Source organism: Brassica napus, chromosome C7 (assembly GCF_020379485.1).
Source record: "Brassica napus cultivar Da-Ae chromosome C7, Da-Ae, whole genome shotgun sequence".
NCBI lineage: Eukaryota > Viridiplantae > Streptophyta > Magnoliopsida > Brassicales > Brassicaceae > Brassica > Brassica napus.
In genome coordinates this window covers 40,015,697-40,032,047 of record NC_063450.1, presented here as the reverse complement: position 1 = coordinate 40,032,047, position 16,351 = coordinate 40,015,697, and the positions used below count along the sequence as shown (strand labels likewise).

The 16,351-nt window shown below is 29.3% G+C and overlaps 2 protein-coding genes and 1 long non-coding RNA gene across 9 annotated transcripts; 1 reads left to right on the top strand and 2 right to left on the bottom strand.

The window, feature by feature from the left end:
- Positions 1-71: 71 nt before the first annotated feature.
- Positions 72-2,966, bottom strand: LOC106415515 (WAT1-related protein At3g28100-like). 6 transcript variants are annotated; one of them, XM_048762141.1, is made up of 7 exons: positions 2,715-2,960; positions 2,611-2,648; positions 2,339-2,480; positions 1,419-1,665; positions 689-850; positions 501-602; positions 72-373 (listed from the first exon to the last, which is right to left on the bottom strand). In XM_048762141.1, exons 1-7 carry the CDS (start codon positions 2,948-2,950, stop codon positions 269-271), a joined length of 1,032 nt encoding a protein of 343 aa, XP_048618098.1. In that variant the 5' UTR covers positions 2,951-2,960; the 3' UTR covers positions 72-268. The 6 variants fall into 6 exon arrangements, with proteins under 6 accessions (XP_048618098.1, XP_013711708.3, XP_048618097.1 ...); XM_013856254.3 differs by having other exon boundaries at positions 454-602; positions 2,339-2,452; positions 2,583-2,648; positions 2,715-2,959; XM_048762140.1 differs by having other exon boundaries at positions 454-602; positions 2,715-2,959.
- Positions 2,967-5,033: 2,067 nt separating this feature from the next.
- On the bottom strand, positions 5,034-8,276 carry LOC111207828 (WAT1-related protein At5g40210). Of its 2 annotated transcripts, XM_048762138.1 has the most exons (6): positions 7,884-8,276; positions 7,655-7,768; positions 6,026-6,275; positions 5,786-5,947; positions 5,542-5,690; positions 5,034-5,453 (listed from the first exon to the last, which is right to left on the bottom strand). In XM_048762138.1, exons 1-6 carry the CDS (start codon positions 8,138-8,140, stop codon positions 5,294-5,296), a joined length of 1,092 nt encoding a protein of 363 aa, XP_048618095.1. In that variant the 5' UTR covers positions 8,141-8,276; the 3' UTR covers positions 5,034-5,293. The 2 variants fall into 2 exon arrangements, with proteins under 2 accessions (XP_048618095.1, XP_048618096.1); XM_048762139.1 differs by lacking the exon at positions 7,655-7,768.
- Positions 8,277-13,326: 5,050 nt separating this feature from the next.
- LOC125589764 lies at positions 13,327-14,907 on the top strand. The gene is made up of 3 exons (XR_007325915.1): positions 13,327-13,906; positions 14,206-14,272; positions 14,690-14,907. It is a non-coding gene; the product is annotated as an uncharacterized LOC125589764 (long non-coding RNA).
- Positions 14,908-16,351: the final 1,444 nt, after the last annotated feature.

Genomic DNA, 16,351 nt, shown 5'->3' with positions numbered 1-16,351 from the left:
TGTAACTTCTACTAATTTTAATAGCTATCTATGTGAAACCGTCCACTACTCGACAACAGCTAAACACCACATTTTAAGAAGTTTGCTGTAGAACAATATTTTTACTAATTTTAACAATATTAGTATATACAAGTAATATACTAATATAATGTCCAGATCCAATAAAGCAATAAATAATACTACGAATTAACACATTCAAAAGTATGTAGTTTATTTCTCTTTGGTTCTAAATTAAATTTGGTCGTCGTTGTGGTTCAACAGAAGATGGCTATTCTCTTTTTCTGCAAGTAACAATAACCGAGTCTTCTCTTCGTTTGCTTTCCCCCACATCACAGCGTAAAACCCTATCGTTATCAAAACTCCTCCGATCAAACTGCACACATAAGCGAAAAAATAGAAACGATTAGACTTTTAAATTACAAATAAGTGAATTGATACTATTTGTGCATAAACCATCCGAGATATAGAGAATCTCCGAGAAAAGTGGCGCTCATAATCACCGCTATTAAAATCGACAATGGCTTAAATATGGCCAAGTAAAGAGGTCCTTTGTAACGCACTGTCCATGAACGAATCACGTAGTATACTGGAGTGAATATTCCCTGACATGTTTTACAAACTCAATTTTAAGATCAAAACGGAGGAAGTTTGGTTTTAACTTTTAAAACTCAATATAGAACGTACGTACCATAGCTAGAATGCATATCAAAGTAATATCAAATCGAATGATCCAAACGCTTGGATTGTTCCTCTCGACTACGAGTCCAGTCAAGGAGGTGATGATTGAAACGAACAGAGTATAGAAAAATGATACTGTAAATGCTGCTGGATATTCAGACATTATATGTGCCTGCCCAAAATCAGTGTACAAATAAGATATCAACTTATTTTTCAAAGGAGAAACCGATCATTAATTAGTTGATATAGGTTTCATAGTTCTCTTGACTATATATGTTTTTTTTTGGGCAAATGACTAGATATGTTTAAGTATGCATTTCTTGTTAAGGAGTTACCGGTAATCAAGACTAGTATACAAAATTTTCCTCTTTTTCTTATAATTTGCACATAAAGTTGTAAATCAGTATAATTAAATTTTTACACCAAAACCATCTAGACGAATATTTACTCACATGCCGGGTCCAGAACACAAGCGGACAAATCAAAAGATTAGGACCACCATGTTTTTTCCTGGAAGGCCACAATTTTTATACTAGTTGTTATATAATTGATGACTATCTAATTTTTGTATTTCAAAACTGAGTGGTTGTTTAGAAATTTTAGAGATTTTTTAGAACTAACAATGAAAAGTGTCATAAATTGTTTTCTTGATTCAGACCACTATTTCCATTGGACCGGTCATGATTGACCAGAAACCCAAAAAAAAACTATTATGTATGAGAATCGAAAATGATACCTACCTGTAGTACGAAAGAAACAGAAACGAAGATGTCTCTAATGGTGAGAAGACATCCACCAATGATCCAATCAGAGTTTGAAGATGATAGTGATGGAGAAAGCTGGTGGAAGTTTAGATTAGGCGCTGATGATACAATGAAGAGGCGTGGGCCGTGATAGAGAACCACCACAAGTGCGCCTACTAATGATAATATTGTCCCCATCACTTTAGCTACACTGCTCCTTTCTTTGAGTCTTACTTTCTCCATTCTTTTTCACAAATTAAAAATGACTATGTTACGTTTTATTCCAATAAATTTGAAACCATATAGCATTTTTTTGTCAAAATGCAAAAAAAAAAAGACAAAAAGAAAAATCTGGCAGCCAAATAGACTGATAAATATGCATCTTGTCAAATAATGCAAAAACAGCAGTCTCATTAGGTACCAGCCTTAGTAGTGTGTTATTCACAAACTGTGATTGTAATTGTGCGTGAGACAGTGATATATAAAATTATCTTATCATTTACCGAAAGAATATACTTATACACTAATTATTCCTTTAACACACCCAAATAATACGCATTCTCTGTTAAAATTTTACAAAAGTTCGTTGACCAAAAACTAGTGCCTGACTAAAAATAATTTAATCATCAATAAACAAAATGCATAATACAATAGTAACGAAATAGAAATAGATTTTACATTTGTAGCTGAGATAGTGGTAGGGGTTAGCTTGATAGTTGGCACAAGGAATTAACTAACTTGGAAAACTTGGTTAGGGAAGTATATTAATACTGAAGTAAGCTAACCAGCACGATCTGACTTTAAGAACCTAAACCAACTTGGACTCATTAACAAGACTGATGAAAGATGTGTACTTTTTATATAAAAAATAACCAGAAATCGACTGCTAAACTCAATGATTAGTGGAAAAAAATAACCTGAAGATAACGGCGAGGATGAAGGTAACAGCAGGAGTGATGTTGCTAATAGCGGAAGCTAGGGTTGGGTTGCTGTATTTAACGCCTATGTAGCTTGTGATCACATACGTTGATCTGTTCTTTTTTTGTTTGGGTATTATTACTTTTAACAAACAGTCAAGATAAGCAAAACAAACCTTTATATTAGAAGTGGAAGATAGTTATACATTCAAAATCAGAAGAATAATTGTATAGTTGGATTTACCCTACTAGTCCAAGAAGTCCTATCTTACTGAGTATTGAGAAACTTAGTGGAGGAAGTGATCTTGACCTGTTTTAAAAAACATTCAATATTAAATGGTTACCAATGGTCAAAAGATTTAAAGTGATTAGAAACCTGTTGGAGAAGAGATGAGAAGGAGAAAGGAGAAGAGAAGCAAGAAGATAAGAATAGCCGAGGAAAGAGTAAGAGTTGAGCCCCTTTGAAGTCGCTGCTTTGAACAGTATATTCAGTCCAACAATACCGGTTTCGGACGCAAGCATTGCCGTCAAGAACGTTGCCTCTCTCCGCCAGAGACTTACGGCTCCCGCCATTGTTGGAAATGTTGGTCTTGTTGAATGGGAGTCTGTCATTTATTATCCCTTTGTTGTTTTTTTTCTTTATATGCCATGAATAAGAAAATGAAATAAAGTTTGGTGGTCCAGGGCGTCGGTTTGTTGACATTAAATATTATTTCCTGAAGTGTGTATTTGGAAGGACAACGAATACGGGAGTCTAAAACATTTATTCCATATTCAAGGTAAGTTGAAGAAAAACTCATCTCCCAAACCTACAAGATTGCATTGTACATTTTAAATTTAAATATAATTGTTGTGAAAATTTCAACAAAATAGCATTGTCCGTTTTTATTTAGTTGGCTTCTTAAAACATGAAAAAATCTCACATAAACTAATTCACTATAAGTTGCTTTTGAATATTTGTATACAATTTGAGAAATAAAGCTGATGTTTATGGGCAAACCGAAGTAGTTGCAGTGAAGAACTTCTAAAATCAAAAGCAGTGTCACTAAAACAACCCAAAGATTTTCAGACTTATCAAAGTAGGGAAAATGGTCTATTCCTCTATAAACTAATTGTTCCCGGCTTATTCACACACGAATTTTTAAACCATGCAAAAAACCACATGAACAACGGAAAAGTGGTTTATTCCCATATGAATTAGTTTTTTCCTGGTTTTTCACACACGAACTTTTAAATCATGCCAAAAAACATATGAACAACTCTATTTGTTGAATAACATACATAAACTATTTTTAAACTAATTCCCCTAAAACCGGAAATAGTGTTATTTAAATGTTAACTAGGTTTGCGACAGGTGGAGAGGCGGTTTAATTTGGATTGATAAATACTATGTAGTTTTATCCTTCTTCTTTTTTTTTTGTCAACTGTTCTTCTTTTTCGGAAATAGTTTTACTATTCGTCATCAATTCGAGATAAAATTTATTATTCTGCAGAAGAATAAAACGTTTTACATGATGCATAAAGAAAGAAAAACAGCAACTACTAGCTAACAATCTCCATGTATTGCCACAAAGAACTATAAAATCGGCGCAGTATCCCCCAACTGATGATGAAGAGTAAAAAATTTCATAGTATTTTTTTATCAACCCAAATTAAACCGGTTTTCCACATGTCATAAACCAAGTTAACGTTTAAATTACACCGTTACAATTTTAGGAGAATTAGTTTAAAATAGATAGTTTGTTTATGTAATTCTAAAAATAGAGTTGTTCATGTTTTTTGGCATGATTTAAAAGTTTGTATGTGGAAAAGCCAGAAAAAACTAGTTCATAGGGGAATAAGCCATTTTCGTATTTTCATGTGGTTTTTTGCATAGTTTAAAAGTTCGTGTGTAAAAAAGTCGGGAACAATTAGTTCATAGGTGAATAGGTCATTTTCCCTATCAAAGTACATATAAGGCTCCGATCGTCGTTTTGAACAATATCAGACGGGTCTTTTTTCTTAGTTTTCCCTCAAAAAAAAAGAAGAAGATAATATTCTTGTTTTTCTACACGCATATTAGGTAAAAACAACGTTTTGGTTTTGTAATGATCCTTTTTCTTGTAATGATCCCACTTCAAAAATTGTCCATACCAGAAGGTATTATGAATCGATCATTGTAAGGGAAATAATAGTGTTTAAGAAAATCTTTCTAGACGGCGCTTAGGCGATAGGCCTTATAAACCACCAAATCAATTACAATATTATAATAATAAATAGTATATAGTTTATTATTCATAAATTATAATAAATAATATATTATAATGTAGAATCTTATGAAGATAATGCAATATAAATTTTATCAATTGTGAATTAATGATATTTAATATAAAATATCACATATATTTAATATATTATTATAATTTATAAATGCATAAGCCGTCTAGCTAATAATATAGGCTTCCGCTTAGTCGTTCTAGTTGCTAGGCGTTGAGTCATCGCCCACTTAGCGCCTACCGATTTCTTAACACTATGGATCATAGCCACAATTTATATGAATGTTATCCTAATTTTAATACAAACGCATGCGAATAACTTGAGTCGAAGCGTGAGAGTTAAGCGCAAGTATTTATTAGATAATTGATTCATTGGCCCTAGTCACTTGCGCATCCTGAAATTCTGTTTTTCCTTTTCTGTTTTCAAGTGTTGTACAGTATGATGAAAAAACCAACGTAGTTTCCTTTGAAATCTAGAGACATTTCTACTGGTTGAACTAAAAACAATTAGATACTTGCAATTCTACTTAATGTCGCTTGCGTTTTATATATATAAACCAACCCCATGATCCTAATTGCTTTACAGTTGGTCCTGGTTCCGCCAGTAGATTGTTCCGGACTCAGGACCATCTGAATACATGAATTATAGACACCCGAAACCCTGAAAATGAAACTGTTGCTGAACAAACAAGAGATGTTACTACACTTGCTTCTCAGCCGCGTAATTCATCAAAAGTGGAACTCTCTTGGAATGTGACGATGAAGCAGCATGATGGGTATCGATATCGGACTTCTCTTCCTTTGCTTTTCCCCACATAACAGTGTAAAAACCTATCGATATCAATGTTCCACCAATCACACTGCCAACACACAATTTTAAGAACTGAAAGTGAATATAGGAGATAAAATAATACTAATTAGATCATCCATCTTTTCAAAAAATTTCACCTTCCCAGATAGAGGGAGTCGCCTAGAAAAATCGCGCCTAATACAACCGCTGTTAATATAGCTAACGGCCTGAACATTGCTAGGAACAATGGTCCCTTATGTCGCACCGTCCACGACTCCACAACATAGCCCGTAGAGTTTACCATCCCCTAAATATAACATTTCAAGAAATCAAAAGCTTATAAGCTAATTAGTAAACATTTAATTTTGCGAATCGATTAAAACTATGGAAACGTGTTCTGACCGTTGCAACGATGCATATCAACATTATACTCGATCTCATAATCCACGCGCTTGGATTGTTTTTCTCTACGAAAAGACTAACAGACGCACAAGAGACTGAAACGCAAATATTGTGGGAAAGTGCCAAGGCAAACTCCGATGGATATTCCCTCATAATATGTGTCTACAACCACCAAAAATGTAATGAAAAAGTTAACGTTAGCTTAAGTTATAATATAATAGATGTTTATTCTATATGCACCTGTATGATGTACGAGATGGCGATGAGAGTGTATTCAAGGGCTAGGAGACATCCGCCGGTGACCCAATTAGAATTTGACGGTGGGGATGGAGGCGGCGAGAGAGGCTGAGGAAGATAAACGGACGGCTGAGATGCGGCGAAGATGATTGGGCCATGGTAGAGAGTGACTACAAGTGCACCTACTATAGAAACTAGTGTGCCCACCACTTTGGCGAAGCTGCTATTTTTCTTTATAGATACCTTCTCCATTCTTATAATACAAACAAAAAAAAAGTCATCCAAAGATTTTTTACTGCGAATAACAATGTTACAAAACGTATTAAAAAATATAACTAAACCAAGATATAAATAAATACCTTAAACTCAAACTAAATATCTTTTAGAAAATTTGGACCATGTGCCAAAGCACCTTGTAGACATGCCATCGGCCGGTACTGCTTGTATATATATATTAAAATAGATTTAATCATTGTTTTTTTAACACTTTCATTGAAAAGATGAAGAAATACAAAGTTATATATAGTCATATATTTAATCATAGTTATATATAGTCATATATTTAATCATAGTTATATATACTGTTTATTAAGAGAAAATACATTTACATTTTGAATGTTTTAATAACTTAATATAACGATGAACCGAATTTTACTAAGTGCATCTCCAAAAGAAACTCTATGACTTGAAATATAGAGTTTTTTCTCTCTCCGGAAAAAACTTCAAAACTTCAAATTTAGAGTTTTGAGGAGTTGAAGTTTCACCACTCAAAACTTCAAATTTTATATGCATTTTGATCCTAATAACTAACTACACATCTTCTTAAGTATTTTCTCATTTATAGTTTTAATCCTTAAAATTACCATATATATATATATCATAAATGTTTTAAATTTATTTTTATAAATTCAAATTTTACATGTAAAATTAAATAAAAATTTTAAAATAAAATTTATAATATTTTAAAACTAGAATTAGACAACAAGAATATTACAAAAAAAATTTAACTATAAAAACTTTTTTAAATAATATATGAACAAATAATTATTACACAAATTGAAATATTACAACAACACTAATAGTCTAGTAAAATTTCTCCAGAATCTTCAAAATCTCTAAAATACTGTCCAAACAAATTTTTATGTAACCGAAGATGTAGCATTACGAAATAATTTTAGGGAATAATGTGGTATTTTTCTTGTAGTTTAATATTTAACTGTTTATTTCTACTTATAATTTTATATATTTAGTGTAATATTTTATTAATTAATATTACTTTAATATTTTTATATATGTACACATTACAATTATAATAACTATAGTGTAAAATACAAATAATTTTGAAGTTTTGATTTTGGAAAAAAACCGTTTGAAACTCCAAATTTAGAGTTTTGCCAGCTCTAAAACGAAATTTTTGTTTGGAGATGTTCTGAGCCCACTAAATAAAGAACGTGTTGAACCAATATGCCTAACCGAATCTTAAACCTACCTGAATCCGAATTTTGTATGCATTATGTAGGCTGGTCTGGTAAGTTAATTGGATTCGGTTAAGTAGATTAGATAGCCGGATAAGAACTGAAAATAGTCAAAATCGAATTTGGTACTATTAGGGTTTGCAGAAAGATAAAGTACCCGAAGAGAAGAGCGAAGATGAAGGTGAAAGCAGGAGTAAGATTACTCATAGCTGAAGCCAAAGTAGGAGAGCTATATTTGATTCCTGTGTAACCTAACATCAAATACACACATCTTCTCTCATTCCAAAGAAGAGTGACGTCACCAATCATCATCTTCAATTAGTAATAAAAACACACAAAATCTTGATCGAGAAATGAAGATGAAGGCATAGAAGAAGAGTTCTTACCCAAGTAGACCAAGAAGTCCCATTTTACAGAGTACTGAGAACTTTAAAGGTGGTAGAGATCTTGACCTGTGGGCGAGGAAAGGAGAAGGAAGGAGAAGAAGAGCTCCGATTCCATAAGAATATACGAGGAAGACGTATGAGCTCATTCCCTTTGAGCTCGCCGCTTTGAACAGAGTATTCATTCCGACGTCGGAGACCACAACCGCCACCATCGCCGTCATGATCCAGCCGTCTCTCTGACAGAATCTCCCAGCCATCTTTGTATGATTCTCTTCCTTTTGGTACTTTGAAGATCTGTCTGAATCTGAAACTCTGTTTGTGAGGTGTTTGACCAATGTTATTATCTTGTACTTCTCAAACTTAAAACTATTTTATTAGGAAAATAAGACCTTCAAGTTTATGGGATTTGACTAAGTTCCAATTATCATGGATGTCATAATCATTATTGTGCAGCTTAATTAAGTTAAGATACATACTTCAGATCTATAAAATTGTGATTAGAAGAAACTTAATTTCTAAAATTAAAGATCACATTTGTCTCGTCTAATAAATTTAAAAGACATTCACATATGAAATTTTCAGACATATATTATAGAGCTATCTTGACTGATTGATGATAGTTTAGACATGCTCATCATTCTTGTAACTTTCCAAGAATGGAGCCTTTTCTGGACCTGATGATGGACAATCAGTGCCAGTTTCGATCGGATCCGCCTTGTTGTTCTTGTCATCTTCGACCATGGACACTTCCTTGGCTTTGCCCCACATCACCGTGTAAAACCCGGTCGTTATTACACTTGCCCTGATTAAACTGAGATCAACAACATTCAAGCCAATAAATGGAAACAAAAGAGCCAAAGAAAATGAATGAATGAACCTTTAGCGATTGGGCGGGGTGATATGATTTGGAACTATTATTTTTATACTTCTTATAACCACTAGGTTTAAGATCAAGCTCAAACTAATCATGGATTCATGACTAGTTACTATGTAAATTACGCTATCAAGACCATGCCCTCACCAATATTGCAAACCTACTAGACTATATTTTGATGTACAAACTGTGAGTTTTATTCACCTGCCAAAGTAGAGAGAATCCCGGAGGAAGACAACTCCCATTGCTATGTTATAATTTCAATACCAAAACACATGGTTAGGCCGTTGGTCTATAATGGATGCATGCATCTTCCAAACGCCATATAATAAAACCTACTTAACTAGCTCTTTTAAATTTAACCTAGTCTAATAAAAATAGTATCGTAGTTCAAAACTGGAAACTGGAAATTATAAGGACTTCTTTTAAGGAATACTAGACCCTGATCCGCGCGGATATGAATTTTCAGTTTTTAATTATTTATTTTATTAAATGATGTATTTGTAATATTCGTTTATATTATATTCATTAAGTAAATATTTTTTTTTGCATCTTAAACTATCTATTTTTTTACGAATGGTGTGATATCATATAAAAAATATAAAAAATGAGTATAGAGTTAATTAGATAATTTTAAAAACATAAATTTTTCTTTCGTGTGCGATATCATATAAATAATGATCCGCCCAGTTAACAAAAATCATGATTATTTTATGTGTAATTTTTTTTTATTTTGACCATTTCCTTAAAACTATATTAAATTTTACATATTTTAATTAGAATATTTTTAATATCTTTACCTTTTTATTTGAAATGCAACTCAATATTTTATTAACAATTATAACAAAATATTTTAAAAATATTTTTAGAATTTGTTTGAAAAATATGAAAATTACATTTTAAATTAAAATTATCCTAAAATATGATAAGTTTTGATGTAAACGAAAACTCAAATTATGTCAAAAATAATGATATTCAATGATAATAACAATTTTAATTGATTATTTTTTAAAAAATACATTTCAAAAAATATTGTTTGAAAGAAAATTCATTTATCTTTCAAATATAAAATGAAAATATTATAATTAAATAATAAAAAATATAAATAAAAACCATAAATTTAGCAAATGACAACTAAGTTATATTATGCTAACAATTTATCAAATGACAAATGAGTTATGAGAGAATAATATCATATAATTTTTAAAAACATAGTCATTCTTAAATATTTTTTGAATAAATAATTATTTTTAAATTTAATCAACTGAAAATAATATTAGTACAATTATGTGAGTCAAATTTTAGTTTTATTGATGCATGTTATATATTAGTGTTGGATGTTTTAGGTAACATTTTAATGATGCATGTTTTTAAAAATCTCAATTATTAAAATTATGCACGTAAGGATAACTCATGAGTTTTTTTGGTTGATTAAATGACATTACGTCCAAATTTATTTAAGGATATTTCATTAAGGTAACTGAAAAAGACAAACAATAAAATAGGAAGTTTAAATTCATTTAAGCATATTTCATTAATGTAACTGAAAAGACAAGTAATAAATTAGGCAGTTTTATTCGTTTTATGATATTTCATAAATGCAACTGAAAAACACAAAAAAAAGGAGTTTAATTAATGAAGTAAGAACATTTTCAAATGGGTACTTCTCTTTTAATGAATTTTCAGTTTTTAATTATTTATTTTATTAAATGATGTATTTGTAATATTCGTTCATATTATATTCATTAAGTAAATATTTTTTTTTGCATCTTAAACTATCTATTTTTTTACGAATTGTGTGATATCATATAAAAAATAAAAAAAATGAGTATAGAATTAATTAGATAATTTTAAAAACAGAAATTTTTCTTTCGTGTGCGATATCGTATAAATAATGATCCGCCCAGTTAACAAAAATCATGATTATTTTATGTGTAATTTTTTTTTATTTTGACTATTTCCTTAAAACTATATTAAATTTTACATATTTTAATTAGAATATTTTTAATATCTTTACCTTTTTATTTGAAATGCAACTCAATATTGTTTTAACAATTATAACAAAATATTTAAAAAATATTTTTAGAATTTGTTTGAAAAATTTGAAAATTACATTTTAAATTAAAATTATCCTAAAATATGATAAGTTTTGATGTAAACGAAAACTCAAATTATGTCAAAAATAAATATTCAATTAATAACAATTTTTTGATTTTTTTTTTAAAAATACATTTAAAAAAATATTGTTTGAAAGAAAATTCATTTATCTTTCAAATATAAAATGAAAATATTATAATTAAATAATAAAAAATATTAATAAAAACCATAAATTTAGCAAATGACAACTGAGTTATATTAGGCTTAAATTTTCTTGCTAACAATTTATCAAATGACAAATGAGTTATGAGCAAATAATATCATATAATTTTTAAAAACATAGTCATTCTTAAATATTTTTTGAATAAATAATTATTTTTAAATTTAATCAACTGAAAATAATATACGTACAATTGTGTGAGTCAAATTCTAGTTTTATTGATGCATGTTATGTATTAGTGTTGCATGTTTTAGATAACATTTTAATGATGCATGTTTTTAAAAATCTCAATTATTAAAATTATGCACGTAACGATAACTCATGAGTTTTTTTGGTTGATTAAATGACATTATGTCCAAATTTATTTAAGGATATTTCATTAAGGTAACTGAAAAAAAACAAGTAATAAATTATGCAGTTTTATTCGTTTTAGGATATTTCATAAATGCAACTGAAAAAAACAAGGAAAAAAAAAGAGAGTTTAATTAATGAAATAAGAACATTTTCAAATGGGTACTTCTCTTTTAATAATGTAGATGTTTTGTTAGGACTTCTTTTAAGGAATATGTTTTGTTTTAGAGATTTTATGTACTATATTTATATACTGGAAATTATAAGGACTCCTTATAATTTTTATAATGATTTTCCAAACTAAAAGAACATTTAAATATGAGAAACTAGGGCTGGCCCGCCCTACGGACGGGTAGTTATAATAAAAACTATTTTATATGAATTTATATTAATTTTATGAAATATTTTAAATCATTATAGATTGAAAACGATATTATAAATACTAGAAAAAATTGAGATCATATTGTTATTTTTAATAAATATTTCTGGTTTGAATTAAAATGACAAAAGCCTTCATTATTCTTCAGCAGCCTTCTAATATATTAAAAGAGGAATACAAATTTAAATTACCCCTTAGTTTTGCAAGTTATTTACACTTCCATGCCACTAAGATATTAACTAAACCTATATTTTAGGATATTTTGTCTTTTACGGTTTAATTAATGCATTTGTTAAATTAATCTATTTTTAATTAAAAAAACTTTACAACATTAAAATTCCACGGCTCCATTATTATATTCAACAATCAATACCTATTATTCCTCAATTCCTCAATTAATACACACATCTTAATGAATCACGTAAGGTTCCATTTCTCACCTCTTAGCTTATACAAATCGATTTTCTATCCTTTATAAATAAACAAAATCTCAAATATACATCAAATCTACAATATTTATACTTTTAGTTTTGTATTAATTCATACAAACAATACAAATCCATGTATCATATATATATATATATATATATATATATTATATATATATAATATTAACAACTATAAAATTTAATGATAATCAGTATACACGATTTTTCCAAAATCATAATGTTAACTTAAGGATCAGTCATGTTTAAATTTCAAAAATTAATGTATAAAATCTAACCAAAAAATGACACTTACTTAATTGCGATATTAGATCCTATTATATTTCTATATAAATTTGTATAATTAATGAGGAATATTTATTATAACAATAAGATTTGGAAACTAAAACACACAAAAACAATAATTTTCTTATTTGTTACTGAATCACATAATTAGTTACCACAATTATTCATTTCCCTTTACTTTCCCCTTGACTTTCGGATCAAACAACTTAAATTTTTTAAAACATTAACGTAGAAAATATATCCATAATTGACACTTTCATACGAAATTTAGATCATAAATATCTACTATCAAACTATTTCATATATTCTCGCTAACCAATATCACCTTTAATACAAACTTAAGCTTATTTATAAATTTTTATCAATTACATAACATTTTCATTTTCATTTTATTTTCTTACAGATTTAAATCTTAGTTTTTATACGTTCCAAATTTGATAGAAATTTAACAATCATTTTATTTTCTTACAAATGTTATACTAATGTACCATTTAAAAATAGCATACTAACTCAAAATTGTCTATTTTCCATTATTTTCAATTTAAAAATTTGTTCGCTATATATATTTGACATGGATCTAATTATATAAATGTTGGATTTATACTCAATATTGGTAATACATTTTACGTTAAAACGCATAAAAATTACTCGATTTTATACAACTACATTTACAAATATAAAATTATGTACAAACAAAAAATAAAATGTAAAATTAAATACCCGTGCGGTCGCATGAGTTAAGATCTAGTTTAGTTTAAAACTAATATAACTACAATTCCAGCGTAATTTGAAGTTCAAATTTTATTGTTTGAAAAGAAGATTTATACTTTGTAACAAGACTGTATTTAGCGGGAAGAATATCTCGAAAGAGGTGAGAGCTATAATTATTGAAAAACGACCAAGATTTGAGAACATGCTCCGTTCCCAAGCATCAGACACCATGCATCTTCAATCTTCAATATCTTATCGTCGCTGTTTGCTATTATTATTATGCAACGATGGAATCGTGAAAATTAGGGGTGTCAAAATGGGTTGTGTTTAATGGATTGATCCAAACCAAACCAACCCATGGTTCTAATGAGTTAATAATTTGGATCTTAATGGATTAATGGTTTTTATGGGTTAGTGGGTTTAGTGAGTTGGATTAATATTGGTTTAGATCAAAATGGGTTTATGGGTTATCCAATCCAAACCAATTTTTTCACACACGTTGTTTCTCTTCGTCTTTCTCTCCCTTTTTTCTTATCTCACGAAACTTGATCTCTCTTTTTCGATCTCGCTAGACCTTCATCATCGATCACGACATCGATTCACACCTTTTGGGTCATTGATTTTGGGTTATCAATCACAACACAGCAACTCATCTTCTTTGTGAGTCGAACTCTATTTTTCTTCAATTTGGCTTTATGGGTCACTGATTTTGATGATTTGGGATTAACTGAAGTGAATTTTTATGGGTTTGAATCTATCGACAAACTCATTAGTCAAGAGGGTTTCTATCTTATGGATTGTACTTGAGTTTCGACTCTCATGGCTTAAGATGGTTTCTTTGATCATGCGTATGATATAGGTTCTGGTTTGATATTTTCTTATTGGAAAATGCTTTTTCTCTATTGGGAGTTCATGGAATAACAGTTTATGTTCTTCTCCATCTGTTGTCTTTGTTGAAGGTGAGACGGTTGTTATTAGACCGAGTCCAAATGATGTGGAAGACATGATCACATGTCCACCAAAGGAGTAAGTTCTTTGATTATTCTCAAAGTAAATATTGACTATTTTCTTTGACTCTGCTTATTTCTGAGAAATTTGATATGCATGAGTCTTGAATGTGTCATTCTCGTTGGTTTTATTGCGATACTATGATTCTTTCTTTGGTAATGGCTATTGTGTCCGGCTATTGTGTCCTCAATATAATTCAACAAGAAAACCACTTGTGAAAATCCCTTTTTGAAACGAGTTTCTTTTTGGGTTCTTGTTATGTAAAGTGTTTTACACCTTGGATGGTAAAGGAATAGTGTAGCCAGTGATTGTTACAGTGAGTGTTTCATCAAGCAGAATATTCTTTATCTCTAAATTGGTTCTTTGAATGTTGTATTTCTTCTAAGAGATTTTAAGATATGAGTTTGCACTCAAATGATTGATTTTGTGTTTCAGGTGAAAACAATGGGCATTAGAGAAGTGAAGGAAGCGATGAAGTGGCTCGATTGGAATTAGAGACTTTTGTTTGTGTTCTATTATCAAACGACGAGAGTTCTTGCTAATGTGTAATGGTGAAGACTAGAGAGGCAATCTTGTTTTTCTTGCTAGACATTTGATTTTCTGTTATTTCAAATATTTTGACGAGTTATATTATATAACTTGAGAAAAGAAAATTTTATAATTTGCTAATTTTTGATTAGCATTTTTAATTATTAAATGTTAGTAAGTTGATGGTAATCTTATTGTGACATAGTAAATATTTGTAAATTATGTTTATTAATACTATTGTTAATGGGTCAACCCAATAAAACCACTAACTCATTAATTTAAATGGGTTATGATTTAACCCAATCCATTTAGTTAATGGGTTGGATTAACTCATGATCCATAAACTGCTCAATCCATTTGGGTTTGGATTGGGTTGGGTTGGTTTACCCATATTGACACCCCTAGTAAAAATATATAATAAAATGGAATGTATGTAACTACAAAATAGTAAATACATAAAATATTAAGGAGCAAAATTACAAAAGAAATATGTATGTATTTCGAAGTTTTGTAAATATTATCCTGATTTTCATTTACATATATTTACACATAAATATGATTGTCAAACCATTTCACTCTTACAATGATTTCCCTATATATTATGAGTTCTTTTTGGGTTCATCAACCAATAGGATTTCATTATTTCAAATTCGATATCTTTTAAAAAAGAAAACAAAATATTGTCAAGTTATATTATGTTTTTAAAATAAAAAGATAAAAAATAATAGTAGTTACAAAAAAAAAATTTTAAAAAAAATATTTTTAACATCTTCAACAAAACACTAAACACTAAATCCTAATCCCTAAACCCTAAATCCGAAACCTTAAACCCTCGGGTAAACTCTAAACCCTTGGATAAGTCATAAACTCTAAATCAAAAACACTAAACACTAAAATCCTAAACCCTTGAGTGTTTTAGTGTTTAGTGTTTTTGATTTAGAGTTTATGACTTATCCAAGGGTTTAGGGTTTCGGATTTAGGGTTTAGGGATTAGAATTTAGGGTTTAGTTTTTTCTGACGACGTTAAAATATTTTTTTTGTAATTACAACTATTTTTTATTTTTTATTTCATTATCTTTTTATTTTAAAAACATAATATAACTTTAAAATATTTTGTTTCCTTTTATAAAAGATATCAAATTTGAAATAACGTAATCCTATTGGTTGGTGAACCTAGAGGTTCACCCTAAGGAGTGAACCCAAGAATAAATCATATATTACTATTTTGTTTTGTAGCTTCTCCCTATTTAATTACTAAATATTGTAAGTTTATTGTCTAATGAAAAGAACAATACTTAGGTTCACCCCTATTTAATTACTAAATAGTTAACCACATTCTTCATAACCAACCAAAATGTCATGTATGAATAGTTTAAAAAGGCAATAAAAATAAAAAATTAAATAGCTGAAAAAAAAACAGCACCGACATTAATTAGCGCTATCTGCAAAATTTTAAATTCTAAAAGCCTAAACTCTAAAACCATAAACCCTAAATCCAAAACACTAAACCATAAACCCCAATCCTAAAATCTAAACCCTAAATCTTAAACCATAAACCCAAACTCTACA